Raw genomic sequence first — 11,109 nt, 5'->3', positions numbered from 1 at the left:
ACTTGTACCCCGTGCATGTAGGTGTCACAGGTGGGTAGGGGGCTACTGGCAGAGGAAAGTGATCATTATAGAGATCGTGCAGAGAGAATGGGATAATTGAGAGGACTGGATTAACAGAAATGAAATTCAAAGGCCAAAAAAAAGTTATGAACAATGGACAAAAGTTCTACTCTAAGATCTGGCCTCTTTATCTAAAAACTGCTCAGAAGGAGAGCTACATGAGTACATTAATGGATACAAAATTATTCTGAGCTACTAACTTGCCGTAACCAAAGAAAAAGAAATTCCTATGCATTCATAGGCTTATTGAAGACGCAGGAAGATTAATACCTTCAGTGCAGTGCACGTATTTGCAGTACTTCATATGAAATATTCTGTGATTTACATTCAAGTAGCATAAATTCAAGCTCAGGAAGGTGCTGGGATGAGCTGTCCAACACGTGTTGGAGATGGAGAGCCTGTCATGTGGGAAGAAGGGACAGAGAGACCTTGGTCTGGTTTATCCACAAGTATGGGGACTTGTGTTAGCAAAGGTCTAGGAATGCCTCAAGGGGGAAAACAGCTATTGAAGTGAGAGACAATGGTGTCTTGAGAACACGGACATAATCTGGTCATAAGTAACTTTAGGATGGAAACTTGGATGTTTCCTCCTAATTAGGAAATTACGATAGAAGTCAGTTCCTGCTGTGAGTGTGGAAGTGAATTACTCTAGGTAGTTTTAATATAAACTTGGGTACTATAGGAAAAAAAGAATACTATGAGGTTACTCATGTCAGTGCAGCTGCATAACTCAAATTAATGTCTCACATCTCAATACTCAGGATTGGCTTATTTAATGCAAAACTGAGTTTTTAAATGAAAGTAGTGTCTCAGCAACCGGACTGAAACCTTTTAAAGTTATCAATATGTCCAACTCCCTTTGAATTCATGTAAGATATATACGTTAAAACACTGGGAGCTCAAGTTCTTTTTCCCCAGTTATTGATGTGAGCCACGCTGTGATATGGAAGATGGAAAGACAAATTTTTAGTCAGTAATCAAAAAAGGCTGTGATATTATTTCTAATAACAGTGCTTTCCACCCCACCCCTCCCACCCTCCTTAAAGGACAGTAGCTTAGTTCTTTCCTACCCTGTGTTTACCAGCTGTGGAGTAAAGATCATCTGTGTATCTGTTGGTGTATAACAAAATTTAAGATTTATTGTTTACTTACCGAAGATGCCAAATATTTCTAAACAGCTGGTGAGTAGTTATTTTACTGAAAAATTAATTTTTTTGAATCACATTGACAGGAACTAAGATTTTTCTTTGCATTTGCCACTAAATCTTTGTGTCTGTGATCATTGAGCTAACAGCACCTGGTAAATTCCAGATGACTTTAAAATCTTTTCCATCTGTAGCTGTCTTTGATGCCTCAAAAGAACTAACTTATCCATTATGGACTAATTTCTTTACTGATAACTTAGTGAGAATGATGCAAAAATACTCTTTGAGCCCGCTCTTTTTCAAATGGATTTAGTGTCCTTTTTCTTTACCATTCAGCTCTCCTTAAGGTCTGAGAGTACCTTTTTATGGTTCACAAGTTGTTGTTGTAATCAAGTTGGCTGCAGTCCCACAGTAAGCTGTGTGACTCAGTGACAGTTGCAATCAGTGCACCAGGAAGAAGACAAAGAACTGATACACTGGGAAGCTGCAGCCACGGATGAAAATATTTGGAGAGCTTTTCACAAAGTCTATTACTTGGAGAGCTTCAGATTAATCTGAGCTTTGAAGTGTTCAATATCATTATTAACTAATGCATGTAGCATCTAATGTTGCCAAGTTTTATATTTAACAAGCATTAAGTTTCAATTAGATACAATATTGTTAATTTCCCACAATAAAAAGTTGAACTACATTGCTGTGCACTGCAAGACTTCTATTCAGGAAATACCTAGATGCGTTTTAAGAGAGGCAGAAAGTTTTACTATTTAAAAGCCACAAGGTGGTTAAGGATGCTCTTAACTTGACTCATTTGCTTAATTCTCAGAAATATCAGTGAGATTTCAGTATGAGACAGAAAGGAAATACTTTGATTTTAACATTGTCATTTATCATTCCAGAGCCTGATGTGTTCTCAAGAAAACAAGAATTTTCATTTCTCAAGTACCCTGCCTAGGACTTGAAGAGTGCTTTGAAATCAGTGATGTTACTTCAACGGAAGGTATCTATCATTCTTTTGCCTATAAATGATAAAAATCCCCCGATACGGATCTCTTTTGTAGATCCTCTCTAATTACCGACAAGCATTTTGGTAGTATTTATCCCTTATAAGGATGATCAGAAATCTAGGGACTCTGTAGGGAGAGTTTAGGTAATCTAAGGTAAGATTGTGGCCAATATTCAGCAATTATACCTGTTCTACCCTTTTTTTTTTGAAGAGAAATGTACGAAGCATCTGAGAACGAGGCAAATATATCCTGGATAGCTCCAACTTATGTAATAGCACTCCCACCTTCTCTGCCAGCAATTCATTGCTTCTTCATGAACAGCAATGTACTCAGAAATCACCCACAATCACACACATGAATGTAGTCCCACTCATTTGCACATTCCTACAGCAATTTCTACAGTATTACCTTACACCAAGCAGTTTTAAAATGAACTTTTAAGGAAGAATATAAAATATACATTTTAAATAGCCTGAAGTACTCAGCAGATACATCAGTGAGGGTGATGACATGTGCCCGTATCACCAAGAGGCTTTGGTTACATAAAAATTGCCATATTGTCTCGGATTTGTTGTCCATTGAGTCTGGAATCCTGTTGGTGAAGGTGACAAGTACCAGATGCTTCAGAGGCAGGTGCAAGAAACCCCCGTATTGAATGCTTATGTAATAGAGAGGGTTCTTCCTAAAATCAGGCAGTCTGTGGGTGGTTTATGCTTCACAGCAGGAGAGTTTATAACGCCGCAAAATGTTTATCTTCATTATGTAACTGTGGATGTGATTACCCATCTATAGGCAGCCTGGGCAGAAAGTGCCATGGGGCTTTTAATAAACACTACTAATCAGGACCTTGTGTTATGTCTCAGCTCAGAGACACTGAAGCACTTCAGGATCTGAGTGAGCCAAAAGAATTGCACCAATTTGCTAGGCTGATCATTCTTTAAATTGTAGAAAGTGCTTGCAAAGGCTCATTCAGCCATCTCAATGCTGGATGTCTGCTCTCAGTCAGCCACTAACCCAGAGATCCAGACTTGTCCAAGTGTCGCCAGTTCACAGCGGTGAATTCCTACAGAGTTACACAGGCTGAGCTTGAATTGAGGAAGTGAGCAGGAGGACATTTTCCTTCAAAATCATCTCAGTAAAAAGAACAATCTCTCAGACAATTGGAATCTAATGTAGCCCAGATCTGAAGTAATTTACAATTCTAAGATAACACTCACAATCTCTATTATTTAAGAAAAGCAAGAGTGATTTATTTTTTTCATAAAGGAATTTATTTGCTTCATTGTAAAGAGGGAGGAACTGAAACATCCAGTATAAATACCAAAAACCTTCTATGGTGGGTTCTTGATATTTAAATTATATTCTGTTTTAAATTCCAAGTCTCCTCCCAAGTTAGAGCTTTTCCACAAGAGGCAGCATGCATTCATAGCAATTTAATTGAGCTTGTTTGATGTTATAATCATGCCATTAGTTAATTTAGCACAGCTCTATGTGGGTCCTAGGAATAATGACACATGCAGCTCAGTTGCTACACTGCTCTGCAGCGCAAGCAAGGAGAAACAAAAAGAAACAAGTCCCACACAGAATGCTCCAAGTTTTAAGGTTTTTTAAATAAAAAGATGTCATTAAAATGGCAGCTAGGAGCATGATGGAAGGAGATCCTAAAAGTAATCAGGTGGTGGAGTGGTACAAGGCAAATGCTCTCTTTGCAGGGCTGGCATCATGTCGTGTGTTTTCTGAAGAACACCTACGGCATTCACTTGCAGTTGAGCTACCATTCCTTTCAGACCTTGCACATCTGTTTCTGGGTCTCTTTTTGGAAGTATTGGAAAGGAAAAGCTTGAGGGGGGGAAAAAAAAAAAAAGCACTTTCACAGGTATGTACCTGTTTGAATCTCTGAGACACCTTTAAAAATAGAGTGGGCATGTCCTGTCACATACCAAGAGGTGAGAGGAATGAGGGTGGGGTAAGTATCGTCCTCTCTTGGAAGCTGAGAGATTGAGGAAGCTCCTTCCTCATGGCTGAACATTCTGAACAGCTGTGTAAATGCTCCCTGCCCATTTCATTTAAAAAGAAACAGGTTTGCTCTAACTCCCTTGGATTTTGGGGGTTTAAACTAACCTCCCAGCTGTGCACTGAAATGAATTAAAGGTGCGCATACAAGGACCATGGTGCCTGGGCTGAAAGATCTTCCACCACGTTGCAGGCCCTTGTTCCATCGTGCTGTGCTGTCTGCACACAAACTGCAAGTGGCTGCGCAGCACAGGAGTGTGGAGCTGGGGAAGGATCAGGAGTGCTGAGTGTGCAGACTGCACCCAGCATCACACCACAGCTTCCCCCAGACAGCATGCTGCTGCATGTGGAGCAGAAATCCGCCTCTGTTTCCTATTTTATAGAAACTGATATGATCGCAGTGGATCTGTCCCCAGCTGCTATCCACCAGGCCCTACTTGAATTTTAGAGTGTATTTGGGACTTTCCCTTTTGAGGGCATTTGGACCTGATTTTCTGGGTATTAGTAATAAAGGTCCAAAAAAAGCCAAAAAGAAATATATGAAACATTTCTGTTAAGTTTGAAATGAAATTCTAAATAAGATTTGTGTGTGTTTTTCTCGGAATATTTACTACTTAACGCTATTAATAATAATAAAAAGTTGTCTGTCTTCTTCCCTTATTTTCCTAATTGTTTGTAATATTTTTCCTACTTTCAAAGGAAAGGATTGAAACTGTGGAGCTCTGGGAGTTCTCCCATTTGCCATGTGTTGTGTATGTGTGCATTTTATATATATGTACATATGTATGGACATTGTGGCTTAGCCTAGATAGTGACAAAAACACATCCACTGCTGGAACACTTGAGAAACAATAAAATAGTGCCTTACTCCATCAGTCCACTACTCGACTCAGAATCACTCATCTTGGCCAGAAATTACTGTGGGAAAAGAAGAGGGAGATGGATGAATATCGTCTTCTGTCCTTCCACATCTGTGCTCTCCTTTAGCATACTCGACCTTCCCGCAGCTTTGGAGTGTGCTAAGAGGCCAAAAGTCTTCTGGCCTGAATTCTCCTCCTCTTAATTTTTAACCTGCCAAATAATCTAAACTAGAACTACACTTGCTTTAGGCTTTCTATGGAGTCAGTGGAGAGAAAAAAGCATCTCCAGAAGATGACTCAGATATTCCACAGGCTCTGGTACTTGGCAAGGCCAGATGTGCTCCTCCCAGCTGGACAGCAGCAGGAAGCCAGGGCAGCCCCAGGAGCCTCAGCTGAGCGACAGCATCTCTGGGAGATCCTAGACAGATGTGAGGGGCTCTCCTGCACACACTGCAGTCATGATCGTGGGCTACAAAGACAAACACACCAAAAGAAAAGTGTCTGTAGCAGAAAGAAGCACTCCTGTCAGCCTCTGTACAAGAGAGCCATTTTGTCTCTGCCTCTACCTTTGCCTCAAAGAGTGACTTAGAACTAAGTACTGATGTACATCTGTGAACAGAAATGAGAAACATGCATCCTCAACTAAAAGCAAAATGTGTTCTTTATCATATTTTCTGATTTCTTCCTCTCAGCAAGGAAGTATTCCTTATTTTTATCCCACTTGATCCTAACTGCAGCATTCAGCTGCTGTGTTGCAATCAACAGCACAGTCCTGAGGCCCCAGTTTCCCTCCAGTTTGACACACACACAAGGGCTATGCTTCAGGCCAGCACAAATTAGTCCCAACAAAAGCAGTTTTGCACTACCATTCTTTTCTCATCCCCCTCTGTGCTATCTGTTCCCTCAGGCATTGTTGGGTGTTTACCCACTCCATGTTTAACTGCACCTCACTAAGGGCCAATCACTTCTTATTTCCTACACTTGCTTTTTTGCCCGAATGCATTCCCCAGTGTGGTTCACTACTCAGCATACAGATCTATACAGATCTATAGATCATACAGATCTATATCTAGCACAGCCTATAAGTACTATAATTTATGAAATGGTGATAGTCTGTTGAGTTAGAGCCATCTACACAAAAATTCATAGATTTTATTCTAATGTAGTTTTGCGTCTTGCTAGAAAACATCTTGGAGATAATTTGATCAAGTATCATAGAATGATTTGGGTTGGAAAGACCTCAGAACCCACCCAGTTCCACCCCCCTGCCATGGGCAGGGCTGCCACCCACTAGCTCAGCTGCCCAGGGTGCCATCCAACTTGGCCTTGAACACATCCAGGGCATCCACAGCCTCCCTGGGCAGCCTGTGTCTCAGTGCCTCACCACCCCTTGAGTAGAGAATTTCCACCTAATATTTAACCTAAATTTCCTCTCATTTAGTTAAAAGCTATTCCCCTTTGTCCTGTCGCTATTAGGTCGAATAGAAAGTTGGCCTTCCAAAAACCCACCATTTTATCCTGTATGCAGAAGCAAGATTCCAGATGAGAATTTAACAGAATCTGACTTTGCTGAAAATACTATTATAGATTAAATCAGCTCAGTTTTGTTAAATCCTTATTAGAACGTGTATAATGACCACCAGCGTTTAACTCACACTCTAATTCTGAATGGAAGCTCTTACAAAAAAGATTCCCTAATATTATCATTTACTTCAAAATGGCAGAATGCCCATACCACTTCCATTTTTTGTAAACTCATCATTAGAATCTAGATGTGAGTGCAACGATCACTGTTTTGTGGAGGTAGATTTCAACACTTTTACACGTAGGAGTTAAAACCTTAAGTAAGAATTGGTCATTTAAGATCTGCAATGACTGACTGATCTGGATGGCATTACTGCCACTGATCCTATTATAGATTTTAAGACGTGGATGCCATGCCGATCAGAATTATGCAATTTAACCCTTGTCATACATCTTCTCTATATAATTCTTCTGCCACAGATTTGTGGCCTGCTATGTGGCACAAGCACTGCTGACCATCTGTTCCATTGGGATGTCACAGACATGAGTGCAACCATTTAAAGGAATGGTAAATAAGCACCCTGGGCAGAATATATACCAGTCCTTTGTTCAGTAGTAGTAAAAGAAACATACTTTAGACCTGCTTAGTAAATGTATTTTCCAACATAGACTGCTGCCTCATTGTAAGTATTCCTGTTAGCCACCCACTTTTAAAGATAAGAGCTGATGAGCTTCACATTTCTCATTTAAAAGTGTCTCTAGAACCAGGGCCAGAGAATATTTGCAAGTCCAAGGCCCACAGCTGTCAAAATGTCAAAGCAGAGCAATGGTTCTGAGGTATAAATTAGTTCTTGTAATGTGCAACTAAAGATCTTTTTTCCGAGCAGATTTCCATTCATAACTTTTAAATAGTCAAGTCTGTAACAACCAAATGCAGTCACAGAATGTATGTCTATCTGTTTGAGTTTGTGTGACTCTTGAAAGAAGAGAAGTCCCAGAGCATGTGGCACTTAGGACACGAAGTGGCAGTTTGTCTGAGGTTTCTGGATGATGTCACCTGTGCCTGGTTTGCTCCTGCACTGTTTGCATGGGTGGGGCTCAAAGATATTTTTCAAATGAGCCACTGACAATGAAACACCTGATTTTCTGCTCCAAAACACAAAACTAGAAGGCTCTGAAACCAACTGCTGCCCAGCAAAAGGCCACTCCATATCAGTTTTCTGATGTTCCCAATTTCTGCGAAAAGAGGATTTCTGATGCAAGATACAAACCAACAGTTTTTCTGTCTTCTTTGTGACATTCAGATAGAGACAGAAACTGTTTCTAAGACTTCTGCTATGTATACAGAGCCATGAGATCATGTGCAAAAGCTACAAGAGGTAAAGAAGCAGTGAGCTCCTCTCCACTTACCTCCTCCACGCAGATCCCTGAAAGTCGTGTGGCTAATATCACATTTGCAGCTCATAAATGCATACACTCTATTCTTAATGTAGACATTCTTAAAAGCTTTAATTATTTGTGCCAGATTACAAACGAGTTCATTTTATTGAATTGTCAGGGTGAAAAGTGTTATTACAATAAATATATTTAAGGTATTTAAAAAAACGTAGCAGATTTCTCTATCTTTCTGTCATCATCATGTCTTTTTTCAGAGGTGTCTGAATAGAGCTGTATGACAAATGGAGTTGGTTCCTGAGCACTCCTATATAGAACATTATCTGCACATCGCAAGGCAGAAAATACTCTAAAAGATTTCTTGCTGCCAGGTAGAGTAACATGATGTCCCCACAGCTGAGTTTCAAAACACGTTTTTAGGGCAGCAGGCAAGAGGTTCCTGTATTCAAATCACGCATTGATTCACTGAGAATTGTAATATTGTGCAAAATTGGGTTTCTGGTATATTTTTAGAATTTAGATGAGATTGTGCCATGAATAACCGATCCATTTTTGACTGTACCATTTTAGGAAAAAAAATGTTTTTACTAAACAATTAGAAAATTTCCTCCAAAAGCTGCCCTGATAAGGAAGAGAGCATCACAGGGCACGTTTAGGATGCGTGCAAACACGTGCCACGTGGGCCACTGAGCAGAGCGGCGTGACAGTAGCTTGCTATGATTGCTCCATCACGCTGATGGCAGAGCCCCTTTGGAGTTTGGAACAGGAATGTTACAGTGAATGTAAACCACCCATGCCTTCTTTTGCCTGGAAGAGAAGATTATATATATATACATATACATAAAATAGGTTCTATTTAAAATGTTTTAACTAACGATTCTACGAACCTCCCCTCCAAAAAGAATTCCTCCTTCAAAAATCTGACAGGAACTTTTTCTTCAACTTTTTCTCAGAGCTTTCAATCACGAAAGAAAAAAAAAAAAAGAAAAAAAAAAAAAAAAAGGAAAAGCCGTCCGGAAAAAGTCTCTGGACATCATTCCAACGAACCGCCCTCCAACCCCGGTAGGGCTGCGCTCCTCACCCCGCTACCGGCGCTGCCCTAGGCGCTCCCTCCGCCTCCCCACCCCCCGGGGGCAGCAGTCCGCGGACGGCCGCGTGGGAACCGCTGCGTTTCCGCACAGGAAGGGGACAGCTCATCGCTGCTGTGCAGCAGCGGGGGAATGAGCGGTTCCAGGAAAAACGGAACGGGGCTGGAGTTGGGAGAAGTGCCTCAGAAGTAGCGGATGCGCATTGTCAGCCCCCACCGCGCCGCTCCCCCGCTCTTACCTGCCCCTCTTCGCGCCTCCATCCCGCGGGCCCGGCGCACACGGATCCCGGCGGGAGCTCCCCCGCGGGGTACCCATCAGCCCCGCCGGTCCCGGCCCGCGCGGCGTCCCACTCAGCACTCAGCGCACAGCGCTGTGGCACGTATCCCTCCGCGGCGGCTCCCGGGAATGGCGTGAGGCAGAGCCGCGGGAACTACTTTGGGAGAGCCGAGCGGCAGCGGGGCTCAGGGAGAGCGCCGCACCCGGCCGGGCAGCGGGAGGAGTGTAAGGGAGGGGTGTGCGGGGGGGCCACCCGCTTCCCTCCGCCCCGCTCCCCTGCGGTTATTTTGGATCGCGCAGTGGCGGCGGAAGGAGCCCGAAGCCGACGCTTCCGCCCAGTTTTCCTGTGAGGGGGCGGCGGAGCGAGGAGCGCAGCGCCCAACTTCCCGCAGCCCTCCGCGGGCCGGGGGCTCTCCCTGCCGCACCCCCGCACCGCACCACACCGCACAACCGTGACGCAGCCCCTCGCTGCCGGCCCTCCCCCCACCCCCGAGCCGCCTTAAAACGCCGCCCAACCCCCCCCCCCCCCCCCGCCAGCCTCCTCCTTGGCACCGGCCCCCCCTCCCCTCCCCCGTCGCCGGGCCGCGGCCGTCTGCAGGAATCCGGCGGAGAAGAGAGGGCGGGAGGAGGAGGAGGAAGAGGAGGAGGAGGAGGGCGGCAGCGCGGCGAGCGATGAGCGGCGGCGGGAGGACGGCGCGGCGCTGCGCCTGGCGGCGAGGAGCTGTGCCTGGGCGCCGCCGCGCCGCTTCCCAGTAACTGCGGGAGAGAGAGAGCGGAGCGCCGCGCCAGCGTTGCATCGCCGTCTCCGCCATCCGCACGGATACGGCGGCTTCGTGCTTCTGCGGGACCCGGACCGCTCCGGCCCGGCTGCGGCTGGGGGCGAGCGGGGGGGAACAATGGTGAAGTTTCTGGTGAGTTCTGGCTGCGCCCCGGCCGCCCCGCTGCTGCTGCTCCGCCTCGGATCACGGTGAGGGGAAAATGAGCGAGGAGACGGCGGCTGCTAACACCGAGTAAGCTCCGCGCGTGTGCGTGTGCGCGGACGGGGGCGCGGGTCGGGGCGCGGGGCCGTGGTGGTGTCGCCCCTTGGCGGTGGGGCCGGGCCGGGCTACGGAGCGCGGTGTTCGGCGGCGTTCCGCATGGAAACGGGCGTGTGGGAGCTCCATCCTGCAGGAAACTGCTCCTGAATGTTAATTGGATGAGTCAGTCCGTGTAAATACGGCTTAAACCTGCCCTGGAGCCCTGCTTTTTCTTTTCCTTTTTCTTTTCTTTTTTTTTTTTTTTTTTTTTTTTTTTCTTCTTTTTTTTAGTGAGAGCTTGGGACTTTTATTTTTTAAGAGAGGAAGGGGCAACTCAGGGATCTCAGTGTTTTTAACGTGCCGGGATTGAAGGAGACCTGGAGTAGAATGAGCGGTTGTAGCTCACCATAACGTCTTAGAAATACTACTAATAAAAAAAAGAAAAATAAATCTTTGGGGCAGGAAGAGGAGATGAGCGTTGGGCAGAGAACGCGAGAGTCCCTCAGGACTCTGAAACGCGAACGTGGGGCGTTCTGAAACTTCTTTTATCGCAAGAAAGTTCGGGTGCCCGCGGAGCTTCGGATTGACGGCCCCGCGCCCGGGCGCTGCCACCCCCCGATGGGCCGTGTGGGCACCGCTGACGCCGCGGGTCGCAGGGCGCTGTGGGTCGCTGGGGAGCTGCGGGGTACCGCTGCCACCCGGGCAGGAGAGCGCGGGAGCCGCCCCGC

At 45.1% G+C, this 11,109-nt stretch overlaps 1 protein-coding gene and 1 long non-coding RNA gene across 7 annotated transcripts in view; one reads left to right on the top strand and one right to left on the bottom strand.

The window, feature by feature from the left end:
* The window catches only part of LOC125695585 (uncharacterized), a 55,528-nt gene extending 45,685 nt beyond the window's left edge, over nt 1-9,843 (bottom strand). For 4 of the 6 annotated variants that reach the window (XR_007378003.1, XR_007378001.1, XR_007378005.1 and 1 more), the window contains exon 1: nt 9,328-9,843. This is a non-coding gene — a long non-coding RNA (uncharacterized LOC125695585). The remainder of the gene's footprint in view (nt 1-9,327) is intronic. The other 2 variants (XR_007378006.1, XR_007378002.1) reach the window with 2 other exon arrangements.
* A 186-nt stretch (nt 9,844-10,029) lies between these two features.
* The window catches only part of SPRED1 (sprouty related EVH1 domain containing 1), a 54,373-nt gene continuing 53,293 nt past the window's right edge, over nt 10,030-11,109 (top strand). The window contains exon 1 of the mRNA XM_048950256.1: nt 10,030-10,375. Coding sequence (XP_048806213.1) covers nt 10,344-10,375 — 32 coding nt within the window. The 5' untranslated portion in view covers nt 10,030-10,343. The remainder of the gene's footprint in view (nt 10,376-11,109) is intronic.

The sequence above is a fragment of the Lagopus muta genome, chromosome 6 (genome assembly GCF_023343835.1).
Source record: "Lagopus muta isolate bLagMut1 chromosome 6, bLagMut1 primary, whole genome shotgun sequence".
Classification (NCBI taxonomy): domain Eukaryota; kingdom Metazoa; phylum Chordata; class Aves; order Galliformes; family Phasianidae; genus Lagopus; species Lagopus muta.
This window is presented reverse-complemented; position numbering and strand designations above follow the sequence as displayed.